Source organism: Salvia splendens, chromosome 21 (assembly GCF_004379255.2).
Source record: "Salvia splendens isolate huo1 chromosome 21, SspV2, whole genome shotgun sequence".
In the NCBI taxonomy this organism is placed as follows: Eukaryota; Viridiplantae; Streptophyta; class Magnoliopsida; order Lamiales; family Lamiaceae; genus Salvia; species Salvia splendens.
In genome coordinates this window covers 27,500,030-27,514,154 of record NC_056052.1, presented here as the reverse complement: position 1 = coordinate 27,514,154, position 14,125 = coordinate 27,500,030, and the positions used below count along the sequence as shown (strand labels likewise).

At 39.8% G+C, this 14,125-nt stretch overlaps 2 protein-coding genes across 3 annotated transcripts; both read right to left on the bottom strand.

Annotated features, from left to right (window-relative positions):
• Positions 1 to 377: 377 nt before the first annotated feature.
• Positions 378 to 7,498, bottom strand: LOC121785504 (glutamate--cysteine ligase, chloroplastic-like). The gene is made up of 16 exons (XM_042183956.1): positions 7,346 to 7,498; positions 6,599 to 6,945; positions 5,974 to 6,124; positions 5,633 to 5,740; positions 5,225 to 5,317; positions 4,833 to 4,916; positions 4,643 to 4,711; positions 4,505 to 4,575; positions 4,316 to 4,387; positions 3,137 to 3,230; positions 2,957 to 3,046; positions 2,793 to 2,873; positions 2,485 to 2,577; positions 1,218 to 1,298; positions 1,004 to 1,073; positions 378 to 568 (listed from the first exon to the last, which is right to left on the bottom strand). The coding sequence occupies exons 2-16, from the start codon at positions 6,934 to 6,936 to the stop codon at positions 480 to 482; spliced, it is 1,584 nt and encodes a 527-aa protein (XP_042039890.1). The 5' UTR covers positions 6,937 to 6,945; positions 7,346 to 7,498; the 3' UTR covers positions 378 to 479.
• Positions 7,499 to 10,582: 3,084 nt separating this feature from the next.
• On the bottom strand, positions 10,583 to 12,418 carry LOC121785016 (5-amino-6-(5-phospho-D-ribitylamino)uracil phosphatase, chloroplastic-like). Of its 2 annotated transcripts, none has more exons than XM_042183338.1 (2): positions 12,277 to 12,418; positions 10,583 to 11,991 (listed from the first exon to the last, which is right to left on the bottom strand). In XM_042183338.1, the coding sequence occupies exon 2, from the start codon at positions 11,867 to 11,869 to the stop codon at positions 10,781 to 10,783; it is 1,089 nt and encodes a 362-aa protein (XP_042039272.1). In that variant the 5' UTR covers positions 11,870 to 11,991; positions 12,277 to 12,418; the 3' UTR covers positions 10,583 to 10,780. The 2 variants fall into 2 exon arrangements, with proteins under 2 accessions (XP_042039272.1, XP_042039273.1); XM_042183339.1 differs by having other exon boundaries at positions 12,247 to 12,287.
• Positions 12,419 to 14,125: the final 1,707 nt, after the last annotated feature.

Genomic DNA, 14,125 nt, shown 5'->3' with positions numbered 1-14,125 from the left:
AGACGCCGCTTTGAACCTAAGAAACTAAAAACATAAAAAATAAAATAAAGCAAATTTGGTCACATGGGACAATTGAGAATTTTTAAAACTTGTCTAAAAGACATGGGAGAATTTTGTGATATTACATGCAATTAACACTAATAATTAAAGGGAGTTACAAGGAATCTAGTGTGCAATATGGTAGGTTTAAGTGGAAGAATGGAAGCAGCTGGATCCTAACTACACACTCATACATTGTTTCCATACACTCAAAACAATAATCATAAGAAATTAGAAATTACTAGAAAAAGAAAAGGAAAGTCTTGCATAGCAGTAGTTCGAGTAAATTGTTCATGAGAAAGCACAACAGATGAGAAATGAGAGGCACAGAAGATGACCTTAAGAGTAAGATATCTTCATCAGAACTAATCCTAACTTTTTCTGTTCGGGGTTCACCTTGAAAGAGGTGCGCTGAGAAGCATGATATTTTCGGACGAACTCTAGTAGAGCAACTCATCAAATACAGGATCTACACTTTGTCCCCACTTCTCATGGTACAGAGCAAGGAGTTTTTCAGCTGGAGTTATACCTGCATTACGCATTTTCAGAGCAAACATCAATCCATTTTCGTTGAGGGGCAGTGCATGTATAATCAACCACTAAGGGGGTGTTTTCGTTGGGTGATCGTAATAATGAACTCAGGATGGAAATATAGTGACAATCATTTGTCAAATCTTGTGAACTCATTTTAGGTACAAACAACGGGTAAGGAGTAGGAGGTTTCAAAGAGGATTTCATAATCCATAATACTAGTAATTTTGTCAATACTTGATAAGATGAGAAGTAAATTTAAAAGGAACCCAAGAATTAATGCATGAAAAGTAAGTTCATTTGCAAGGGCGCCATCCATCTTGTTCGTAATGAGCTGTTAGACATCTAGCACATGTGTAACTCAGTAAATTATAAAAAGATAAGACCAAGGGATATTTGACCCTAGAAGTTTTTTTTGACCTACGCTGCTCACCTGTATTAACAACTTCAGTCACCTCATTTAAAAATCCAGTTTCCTTGTAACCTCTTCTTTCCAAGCCATCCTATGAGAAAGAAACACAAAGATAAACAGTGGAAAGGAAGAAATGATGGAAGATCACTCCACTCATGTCCCAATAACCGAGTAAAAGCTATACTATGTACAATCAAGCAAACTGGGAAAGACAATGTTATTATTGTTAAGTCACCTTAGCAAATTTGACAACTTCTTGTGCGACATGCTTCAGCAGGCCATCCCGAAATGGCGTCTTTAGCCCACTCTTTGGGACCTACAACAGAAAATTCAGTTAAAAGGGGTGGATCTTCATGGCCCAGTATAAAAGAACCTTGCAAGTTCAAAAATGGTATTGCAGGATAATAAAAGATATCTGAAGCAGTTACTCATCTTCTACCGCTAAAGACAACATAGCTCCAGATTTCAACCATCGAGAACCCAAATAGAAAGGTGACCATACTTCAATACAGATATGTTTGCTCAAAAACTCCTTTGTATGCTTTACTCAGCACTACAAGTTGCAGAAAAGAGGGCATAAAAAGGGTGAAATCCTTAGTGTGGCCTAATTCTAATGACTGCTGATGTAGAAGACCGGACTCATCATATGAAGCCAATTCTGGATGGAACTTCATGCACTAAAAAGCTTGTATATTGCAGCAGGCACATCACACATACATGCAAAGATGCGTATGCACATGAATACCACCTCTTTATACGAATAAAATTCCTTGATCCTAAATCAAAATAGTAATTTTTGCACATTTTAGTTACTGTGAAATTAAGCAATGAACTCAGCTACTAATAACGTTAGATTCGGTGCATTGCTAGATGTACTTGTTAGCAGCTGCAACTATTAGAAAGAGATGACACTAATAGCCAATAATGGACACATATAAGTGTAAGTATGCAGAAATATTAAAAGCATAGTAGCAGTTGCAGGAGCTGAAAAAATAACAAATTAGAATTGATTAAGTAATTTGCAACAGAGAAAAATCTATATGTTCAGAAAGTTGGGGTTGTCAAGGAGTGTTCAGATTGGAAGATACGAAGCTAAGGAATGTAGCATGGCTTGGGCTTATATCTCTCATAAAAACTAAATCCATTTTCGTGCTGATTACTCTTCTGCCCATTATTTCAACACAAGTCTCTTTTTATTTGGCAAAGCACACCAAATTTTATATCCGAAATTAATGCTCTAGCCCAACATTAACCAATTTTGTAAAGATATTTCAATCAATTGGAATAAGTTATTTTGGAATAGCAACATAAACTGAATCAAAATCATAATAACCTCACCACTGAGATACGCAGAAATCTTTTAACTTATTCATAGTCAATGAATCAATAAATTTCTATTAGCCAAAACACACAATTCAGAACTCAAAGAATCTGCTTCTTATATAGTACTATAGTACTAACAAATAAGATTACCATCACAGTCAGCCTACTGATCATGTTACCTTATTTCTAAGCATTTGTCTTTCCTCTGGAGTCCAATCTGCTGTCATGTCCAGAACATTTTGTAGAGAGACCTCATCATACAAGAGACCAACCTGAAACTCAGTCATATTAGTACAGAGATCTGTAAAGCAACCAATATAGTGCTAAAGAAACCAATTAAAAGAAGCGGGAATTTTGAATCAGTAAAGTTTTATTAAAAATACTAGAAATTCTTATGTTCGCTATTTTCATAATTTGATAAATTTAAGTGTCTAAACCACATAAGTAAAAGAACAAGATAGAATACTGTGCAACTAAGAGAATATACCCAAAATGCAGGTAGGGCACATAGTCGCCTCCAAGGTCCTCCATCAGCACCCCTCATCTCCAAGTATCTTTTAAGCCTAACCTGAGGAAAGATAATAACAGAAATTAGTACAACTGTGAACATGACTTCCAAACATTTTTTGCTGAATTGATCACAATACGAACCTCTGGGAATATTGTTGTTAAATGATTCTCCCAATCGTTAAGAGTTGGATATTCACCTGGAAGACAAGGAAGTTTTCCAGCCAAAAAGTCCTGTAGAAGACTTATCAGAGACGATAACAGTCACCCAGCAAAATTACAAGAAAGCAATCTATACAGGAAGAATAATGTGGAGATAAATACCCGGAAGGACATTCCAGCACAATCAATATACTTTTTCTGCCGATAGACAAAGTACATTGGGACGTCAAGAGCATATTCTACGTACTGTTCAAACCTGTGCCAGCAAACAAACACTCATGAAATACAAGTAGTCCATTAATATTGAAATTCAAATACATGTACTCAAAGTTCCTAAGGATTTAGTGACAACATAAGAAAACTTTAAATAAAAAACGTCAAAAGCAGCCAACTAATTTGAGCTTTTGTATTATGTTGTGTATACTTAAACGATTAGTTAGATATGCATCTTCCTGCAACATTTTGGGATCAATTAACTAAAGAAGCAAAGTGATAATCTACAAAAGATAACATAAATTAATTAGGGAGACGTGCCAGTACTTGTAGACTGATAACATAAACATACAGCTAAAAATAGCTGGTTGATAAAACAGCAACATTATTGTCGAAATAAGGCCTCCAAAACTTCACTCTTTTCAGCTGGAAAAGTTGCAGGTGAATTTTAATTTTAGCCAATAGAAAACGAGAGGTTATGATGCTCAGTGTCAAGAGGCGTAATTTATTCCATAGCATAAATCAATTTAAAAAGGGTAAGGCCTTAGAGATCACCACATTAGAAAAGGTCAACCAGAATATACAAAGTCAATTGTTAATCAAGTTTTACAAGAATATGTCTAGAGATTATACCGAAATGGATCTGGTGTCAAGGGTAGTAAGGACAATCAGTATATTATGGTTATAAGAGTGTAATTAGATACTGCAGTTGGTACATGCAAGAACAGGCCAGTTCCTCAGATTTTTGTTAACATGGAGTCAAATTCACATACGTACAAGTCAACAATTTCGGTACATTTTCCAACATAAAACTTGGAGTGGGTGGGGGGCATTGCAGCTGTACACAATTATGATTGATGGAAGATATGCACATAGCAAGATCAGTACCAAGCATTCAGATAAAGTGGAAGAAAAATGTCCATGGTTTTCAAAATATTTTTTGATGCAGTGAGTCTTTATATGTACATGCTTCCTGAAGAGCAAAGAAGTTTGGATTAAATGCTTTTACTAAAAAGGGTGGGTGTAGAACCCTAAGTAGAAATTGTACTGTCTTTATATGGCAGCAGAGTGTCAGACTATTTCCAAATTTCCAATAATAAATATTAGATTTTTTCATCACAAGGGGACATACCCAAAGGAGTCGTAAAGACAAAAGGGAGCATTCCAGCTCGGTTATTGTCGGTGTCTGTCCATATTTGGCTGTGCAGAAATATGAAGTATTATGAGAATCAACTTCTTCAAAGCCTAAAATTAATTACATATAACTAAGGGTAGTAAAAAAACTGAACTGTCACAATCATGGAAAAGCATAACTACCTTCTCATGCTAAGATAGCCATTTGGTTTCCTTTCAGTGAATGGTGAATTTGCAAATAATGCTGTAGCTATCTGTTTAATAAATATATTAGATCCCATGTAATTAAATGGTTCCTGAAAAAGATAAATGCCAACTTACAGGCTGTAAGGCAAGACCAGTTCGGAACTTCCTTATCATATCAGCTTCAGAATCAAAATCCAGGTTCACCTTTATAAGAGAAACAGAAACCAACACCTGATAAAGCATCTAAGGAAGACTAAAAGAAGTACGTTGAGAACTAAAAGTAGAAATAACAAGCTGTAGATGAGAATTAGGGATTACTCCTCACCTGGACGGTACATGTTCTAAACATCATATCAAGTCCCAGTGACCCAACTTTGGGCATGTAATTCTTCATAATTACATATCTTCCCTGAGAAAATTATGTTGTCAGTATAGGTAGAAACTCATCAGATCTTACACAGTAGTCAAACCTTCCACGAATGGAACAGGTCCAAATTGAAATATGCAACAGACTATCCCACAAGGCCACAACTGAAGGAAACAGATATGTCAACTCAAGAAAATAAAAAATCAATGTGCAATGAAAAGTGGCTCTCAGTTAGAACTGCCATAAAAACCCACATAATGCATGGTTATCTACAATGCAACTAGGGAGAAAAGAGAATACACCCCTCAATAAAATTGAAATTTATATTTATAAGTTCATATAGATGTTACCTTGGGCATTATTGGTATGTCTTCTCGTCCCCGCGTGGGCTGGAAGCCAATTCCTAAAAATCCAATCCCCATCTCCTCTGCAACAGCCTTAACCTGTGCATTTCATAAACCAATTATTATCTGTTGAAGTCTGATTTGGCTGGTTAAATAGAGTGTCCACAACCACAAGTACAATAGGCTTGACATCTTTAAAAAGGACTAGACATGATTTACTAGTCTGTGGAAAGCTTCTCTTGTTAAGGCACATTTACAATTCTGACAAAATCTATTTAAAATGTGATTAAAAAATTTCGGAGTTCATGATAGGAATTGATTCTAGATAATTATTTTCCCACTCATTCAGGTTTATCATCACATTAAAATGGAACAAACATACCAGATAAAATAACTCAGAACAAATCTACAAACCTGATAAAGATGAGAATTGACTTCAGCACAAGTTTGATGCAGAGTTTCAAGGGGCGCACCACTAAGCTCAAATTGGCCACCAGGCTCAAGCGAGATACTTTGTTTATCCTGCCAGTTACAATAAACTTAATCAATCAGTGTGTTCTTAGCATCACATATGTCAAATATGGGAATAGACTATTCACTTGGAATCTAAGGTCTAGCAATATGTATCAGATAGAATAGGAGGTTATATTAACAATTGTGTGATGTTACATGGACACTAGCGTGTATAGCATAGACAAAGTATTGTGGAAATGACCATATATTTTTTCAGGGAACTGAAGAGATAAATTACATACTTGCTTGAGTCCAATAATGTTTTCACCTTCCATTATTTTATCCCAGTGAAATCTCTCAGATATAACGTTAAGAAGCTCTGCTATCTGTTCATATCTCATGGGGTTTAATGATCCAATCTCAAACCCAAACTTTTCATGTTCAGTGCCTATCCTGTACAAGCCAATGATATATACTGTGTCATCAGGTGTCAGATCTTTATTAACATAAGAACCATTAAACTATTAACTAGAGATACAAATCCAAACTGCTGGTTGGAAATAGGAAGTGATTAATCAATAACTGATGCTGGGTATTCAGGCCCAGTGCAAAGGCATGGTAAGGAACAAATGGACATTATCACATAACAGCGTCCAAGAATAATGATCTCAGATTAGTGGAATGTAAGCATGACCTTTCCAACTACAGTATAAACTGGAAAGGAACAATATGGCTAGCAATTTCAAGTTTAACCAGCTGAAAGTAATTGAAAAAAAAAATAGATTTTAAAAATAATCCCAGTAAACTGGTTGTTTCACAACAAAAGCAGGAATAGTAACACTAGATTGCATATTGAAACCAGAGGGTATTTTCAAAAGAACAAGATGCAATCAATATTTTAGTACCAAGAAAAGCTATAACTCCGACCTCCAGTTTTCCTTAGGCTTGCAACCCGAAGCAAGGTAAGCTACGAGATCTTCTTTTGTAAGTGGCTCGGTTGAGATAACAGCATCTTCTGTAGGAGGACTTGCAGCAACAGTTACCTGGCGCTCTTGCCTCCATCGCACTCCAATGCCAAAAGAACTTGAGCTTGGTTTCACCTTCAGGGAACTCCACAAAGGGGACCGCATACCTAAGGAGGTTTCATTTCTTCGGGCTGAGTCAACTGTTTTGGAAAATCTATTAACTCCATTCCACCTTGTTTTACACTGTATAACCTCAGAATGAATGCTGTGAGATGAACCAGGATGGGACATCAATGTCATGGCTGGAAGCTGCAGTGTCAATCACAAAAACATAAAAGACCCAAATATTGAGATTGAGAAAGATGTTAGTTAACATTCAGATCGACAAGTTGTTATACAATGTTAGTGTCTTCAGCGTCAGGACAGATACTCAATGTACGTTGCAGAAACAATTATATCGTGAACTAGATTTACAAAATCTTCACTGCTGCTCACTCATTTCTAGCAGCCAATTATACAATTGAGAGCAATCCGAAAAAATATCAAATATAGACTTAGAACTGTTACGAAAATGCTGAATAACAGTAATGCATTCTCAAACAGACTTCAATTGATGCCGAAAAAGCCAACAAAAAAAAAAGGAAAATCCACAATAGGTATATGAAAGCTTAGGATCAAAGGTAAGGAAACATACTGAACAAGACAATACCTTGAATCGGCTTCAGATAAACAGAACAAGAAACACGAGTCCTCTACAATGAAGTTGGCGTGTTTGATTTTTCAGTAGAATAAGAATTTAGTAAGCACCAAGCAGAGACTGAAAAGATGAAAAGAATGGCGGAGGAGGCACGGGGTGCAATGATGTGCGGCACCATCCACTCTTTTGCCGTGGTCCGTTCCATCTGCATCTGACACGTCATCGGCCTACCTAAATTTTGATTAAATTCCTTTTTTTATTTTTATGTTTTTACCAAATTTATTTTCAATTTTGTTGTTGAATGTCAACAATAAAGTGATTTGAGTAAAAAAATAATTACGAACAAGGTCCACTATAATAATTAAAAGCATATTTTTCTCGAAAATAATTTCGCTTTTGAATGTAGAACGTAAATTTAATGTTCATTCCCATCAGTAAATTGATTATACGCAACATTTTCGCTCCAATTAATAGGTTGCTTCGTGTACGATTTTGCTCAAATCAACATCTGCAACGGTGAGAGCATCCACAAGGGGAAATAAAAAAAAAAACGGTGAGAGCATCCACAACGGTGCTTTTATCAGCGGCATGGTTGTGGGCCCGGCCCCACTTTTTCTGTCTGCTCTCTGGCAAGAGCACAACACCCACAGTTGTGCTCTTCCGCAAGGACGAGCACAATTAACTTAAAATTCAATTAAATAAAAACATTTCCATAATTAAAATTCATTAAAAAAACCTAAATAATATTACAAATGACAAATAAAATAAAAACGACATAATTAAAATCCTAAAAATTAAAAATTACATAATTAAAATACTAAAAATTAAAAAAACCACTACTCGTTGCCGAATTTCGCCCACATTTGTTTGATTAGGTCTTCTTGTAGCTGAATGTGGTTTCGGGTATCGCGCATTGTGTGCCTTGTCTCGATCCTCTGGCCAACCGTCGTATGCTCACCTCGGTGTGGGGGAGACCTCGCTGTTGAGCTTCCGGCTTCATCCTCGTCGTAGAAGCTAGCCGCCCTCGGCCCTTCGTCGGCTATAATCATGTTGTGTAAAATAATACACGTGAACATGATGTCGACTATATTATTCACGTACCACAGCCGAGCCGGGGCCTTCACAATGTTGAATCGAGCTTGAAGGACCCCGAAGGCTCTTTCGACGTATTTCCGCGCGGACTCTTGACGCTGCGCACAAAGAACCCATCTCAGGTCGTGCGGGTTGCTGAGCGTCTTCACGAAAGTCGACCACCTTGGGTAGATACCATCGGCGAGATAGTAACCCATGTGGTATGTAGTTCCGTTGATGGTGAAGTCGATCGCCGGTGCTACACCATTCATCACATCATTGAAGAGGGGTGACGAATAGAGCACGCTATAGTCGTTGTTGGATCCGGCAACGCCAAAATATGCATGCCAAATCCATAGGCGGTAGTCGGCGACCGACTCAAGGATAAGTGTTGGGCCGCCGCCTTTGTGACCGCTTAAGTGTTGCCCCATCCAAGCAGTCGAATAATTCTTCCACCTCCAATGCATGCAGTCAATGCTGCCAAGTATTTCGGGAAAGCCATGGACTGATTCGTGAAGACGAAGCAATCGTTGGCAATCATTGGTGGTGGGTACCCGAAGGAATTCATCCCCGAAAGCTCAACGAACGCCCTCGCAAAAATTCTTTAGACAAAGGATTCCAGTGGACTCACCGATATGCAAATACTCGTCGAAGATGTCGGCCGTTTGCCCAGTAGCGAGTTGTCGGATGGCACACGTACACTTCTGCAACGGCGTGATACTTTGCCGGTCGGCTGCATCTGGACCTGTTTGGAAGAATTCAACACTTGCGAACAATGTGTTGACAATTCGCATAAACAAGCGCTTTGACATGCGAAAACGGCGCCTGAAGTAATCTGCCGGAAACCGCGGTTGGTCGGCAAAGTAGTCGGCAACGAGCCTTTCGTGGGCTCCCTCCCCGTCCCGATGGATGTAGCGGCGAGTTGATCTAGTTCGTTGAGGAGGAGGAGCAGGGGTATTCGCCGCGACATACGCTTCGTAAGCGGCACGATTTTGTTCGTAGTATTCTTGTTCTTCGCGCTCCGCTTCCGCCATTAGATGGGTGAAATCCATTTGAGGTTTTGAGTGAGGGATGAACATGTTGATAGTTTGTATGAGAATTATGAATGAGAGATGAATGAGAGATGATTTGATATGATAAATGGATGATGAATGTGTGTATTTATAGATGATTTTGGGGGAAAAATAAAAAAAATTCCAAAAAATTCAGAAAAAGGGCAAAAAACGGCAATATTTTTGGGATTTGGAAATAAATTTTTTAAATTTTTTATCACTGTTTATAATTAAATAACGAATTTTAAATAAAATAAAAAAATTATTCAAAGGCAACGGCTATGCCGTTGCCCAATCGCGTGCCGCCACGTCACCTGCTCGCTGGCACGGCGCGAGGGCAGCGGCGGCGAGACACGTCCGTGCCAGCGGCGCGGACGGACGCGGGTTACGGCGCCACCGTTGCGGATGCTCTAAGCTCACCGTCCGTCCTTGCCGCTGGCAAGGACACGCTTGTCTTCCGCTGCGCCTTGCCGCTGGCACAGACGTGCTCTATGCATAGAGCACGTCCGTGCCAGCGAGTAGAGCGACGTGTCGTGTTTCTATTGGCAGTTGGCATTTTATTTTTTTGTTTTTTTAAAAAAAATCGAAAATAATACCAAAAATTTTTTAAAAAAATATTTTCGAATTCCAAAAAATATAGCCGTTTTTTTTGAAAAATTTTAAAAAAAAATTTAATCCCAAAACCATCTATAAATACACACATTCATCATCCATTTGGACGAAATTCGGTCACTTATGAATTTAATTATGTAATTTTTAATTTTTAGGATTTTAATTATGTAATTTTTTTATTTTTAGGATTTTAATTATGTAATTTTTATTTTGTAGGATTTTAATTATGTAAATTTTATTTTATTTATAATTTGTAATATTATTTCAGTTTTTTAATGAATTTTAATATTATGGAAATGTTTTTATTTAAATTGAATAATAAAATGGTGGGACCCTTGTGCTCGTTCTTGCGGAAGAGCACAGCTGTGGGTGTTGTGCTCTTGCCTAAAAGCAGGCAGAAAAAGTGGGGCCGCCCATATCCGTGCTCGTTGGTAAGAGCACGGTTGTGGGTGCTCTTAACACCAATCAATTTATCATACTCCCACATACTTCAGAGAAAAAGGAAATACAGATATTTGAAACAAGTAGGAGTATATTTTTAATTATTAACATACTAAATAGTAGTAGTACATGATAGTGCACATGGTAACCCAATGTAGACTACCTTCTGCATTTCTAGACACTTTTCCTTTGCAGAACCAACCACCCTTTGTATTTTGGTCTATAACACATGACCAAGAACTAGAACATCCTGTACATTTGGGAAAAAATATCACCAGAAACCATCATACACACCTACTGATGTGGACGGAGGCCGGTCATCTTCAGCTGAAGCCTCCATCTCCTTCTCTGGCTCGAGCTCCACTGCCTCAATATCAGCAAGGTTCTTCAAGTCCACCACCGTGAGCTCATCAAGGTGCCGGACCACCAGGTCAGCTGCCCCGAGCTCGTACATAGGGTTCTTGCTGGCAACAGCAACGCACTTCATCCGTGCATCATGCGCGGCCTCAACCGTTTGATTCGAGTTCCCAAACACTATACACCGTTCGGGTATAAACTGCAGGAGCTGCGCTGCATACATGAACATCTCCGGGTCAGGCTTCCCTCTGTAGACATCCTCAGCAGTGACAATGACACTGAACACTCCTTCAATCCCAATCACTGCAATGGCCCTCTCAAGAGACTTTCTAGGCCGGGTGGAGACCAACGCAACGGGCACCTTGTGATGCACCAGAAGGTTCAAGAACGCCTGGGAGCCAGACCGGAATCTGTACATACCGCCCTGCAGAGCTTGGTGGATCTCTTCCTTCCTAGACCCCATCCTCTTCAACACCCCGGGATCCCTAGACCAGCAGAGAACCTCTGCTATAGCCTGCTCGTTCTTCATCCCTTCTATTCGTCTAAGCATAAAGGCTGGTGGTGGCGATTTCCCTTCTTCCTGAGCAAGAGTCAACCAAGCTTGCTTCTCGAGATCCGGATTGTCCTCAACCAGCACCCCTTCCCATTCAAATATAGCACCTAACCAACCACAACCCATCCTCTCCTGTCGAAGCAACGGGTTCTTAAGGGCAGGGTTATCAGCCTTGTTTTCCGGTGGCCACAGCCCCGGCCGGCTATCCACACCATAGTCAATCCCGGGAGGTTCTCGCTCTTCCTTGTGATATGAATGTGCCTCTCTTGTCAATTCTGCAGCCTGAGCCTTTGTCAAAGACCTAATCGGCTTCTTAACATGCCAGCTTCTCACAGAAGGTGAGATAGCATATTTCCTATTCATTGACTTGGTAAAAGACAGCCAATTATAGCTACTAAAAAATGGGCGGTGCCCTAAGAGAGATGTTGCAGCTATTGAATCCACCATCATTTTGTAATCAACAGCAGCCTAATTCTAGTATTTGGCTTCGCAGATCAATCCAAATAATACTTAAGGCAGTTTTTCAAACCTAATCGGCCCAAATCCCTTCAAAGACGACGATAAATTGCATGCTGAAATCACCAAAAACAGAAACCATATAATCAAATCTGTAAAGCTTCCAACTTCACCAATATTCCATCAAATTGAACATCCCAATCGATGAATCAAGCTACGCCCCACCCAGCCAAGATAATCAATTACAAGAATAGAGACAGCCCTAGATTCCTATAGCACGAAAGAAAACATAAAAATGGGGAGTACTTGCATACAGAAAAACAGAATGATTTCAGCTAATCCGAGCAGGAGACGGAAACAATCGAGATTACCTATTCTACAAAAGAAGAGAAGATTCAAACCTGTGTTGGGTGGTAGGAATGAGAAAGCTAAACTGTTTCTATACGGATCCTTGGAATTTATATTTATCCATGATCGAATATAGTAGTAGTAATAAAATTGAAAATATATTAGTAATAAATTCGGATTTATGATTCATCAATATCGTTTAGTGGTTTTGAGTTAACTCATTGGACACGGCAAAGACTCATAAAAGGACGTGCTTGCGATATCATCAATTAACAGTTAATTACTATTACTAATAATTACTACTCCACTTACTAGAAAATAGAAATGTTAAAATCATTTTGCATGACATTTAAGATGTTAGAGCATCCACAATGGTTTTAGACGAGCAATAGCTCAGTTATAACCTAGCTACAAACTCCTCATGCCATATCATCAGCACTAAAAACTTCTCATGCCACATCATCAGGACAAGCAACTAGACAAGCAATAGCCTAACCATAGTCTAGCCACAATAAACAAAATAATAAAAATAACAATTACACAAAATACGGACTTCAACTTACGACACAGATACGGGAAAATGCAATAATTTTATTTAAATTAAAAAAGGTACATTAAAAAAATTACATAATTAAAAAAAACTAACTACGTGCAGTCCTCCGCGGCCACAACTCTTCAATTAAATCCTTTTGGAGTCGAATATGAGCTTATACTTGGCGCATGTCGGCATGTGCTTGGAGGCGGTCGGCTTCATCGTGAGGTACCCCACTTCGTACGTTCAGGGCGGCCACGCTGTGGCTTGGACCAGCTTCATTACCGTTGTTGGCCCAACTAGTCAGTTGTATACCTTCATCTTCGACAATCACGTTGTGCATGATAATACAGGCGTACATTATATCAGCAATGCAGTCGACATGCCACAACCGCGTTGGACCCCTAATTGCCGCCCATCGAGACTGGAGCACACCAAATGCGCTCCACGTCCTTGCGCGCCGACTCTTGTCGTTCTGCAAAGTAGGCCTTCCTCTCATCTGATGCGCACATGATCGTCTTCACAAATACGGACCACCTAGGGTATATCTCATCCGCTAAGTAGTAGCCCATATCATGCTGGTTCCCGTTGGCGATAAAATAGATGGCCGGACCGACGCCCTGACACTGCTCGTTGAAAAGGGGCGACGAGTTGAGGATGTTGAGGTCGTTGTTCGACCCGGCTACCCCAAAATATGCATGCCAAATCCACAGCCGGTAATCAGCTACGGCCTCGAGGATCATTGTGGGATTCTTTCCCTTGTAGCCGGTCGTGTAGAACCCCTTCCATGCAGCGGGACAGTTCTTCCACTCCCAATGCATACAATCTATGCTGCCTAACATACCCGGGAACCCATGCTTCTCCCCGTGCATCTGCATCAGCTCCTGACAGTCTTCGGGGGTAGGGCTTCGAAGGTACTGATCACGGAATATTTCAACCACGCCCTGACAGAAATACTTCATACATTCAAGGGCAGTCGTCTCACCGATATGGAGGTATTCGTCCCACATGTCTGCCGCGCCTCCGTAGGCCAACTGTCTGATTGTCGCAGTGCACTTTTGAATAGGTGTGTGGCCGGGTTTGCCAGCCGCATCGTGCCTGAAGCGGAAATACAGATATCGACGCTCCAAAGCTTCAACAATACTCATAAACAGGGCCCTGCTCAGCCTAAAACGCCGCCTAAAAAGGTTGGCGTTAAACCGCGGCTCCGGTGCGAAGTAGTTTTCATATAGCCGCTGATGTGCAGCTACGTGATCCCGCTCAATCACTGCTCGGCGGTGGACAACGGGTCGAGGTCGAGGTACCGCCGGCTGCAATGCCCTCTGTAACAGCCGGTCTATCTCACGGGACTTATACGCCTCCAACGCTTC

Bases quoted from the DNA above. Each gene is read 5' to 3' on its own strand.
- LOC121785504 (XM_042183956.1), bottom strand. From the start codon at position 6,936: ATGACATTGATGTCCCATCCTGGTTCATCTCACAGCATTCATTCTGAG. The intron at 4,388-4,504 runs GTAGTTATGCTT...ATTTCTGCACAG, and splicing joins GGCTATCTTAGCATGAGAAG to CCAAATATGGACAGACACCG. The intron at 1,074-1,217 runs GTGACTTAACAA...TCTTTCTCATAG, and splicing joins AAGTTGTCAAATTTGCTAAG to GATGGCTTGGAAAGAAGAGG.
- LOC121785016 (XM_042183338.1), bottom strand. From the start codon at position 11,869: ATGATGGTGGATTCAATAGCTGCAACATCTCTCTTAGGGCACCGCCCA.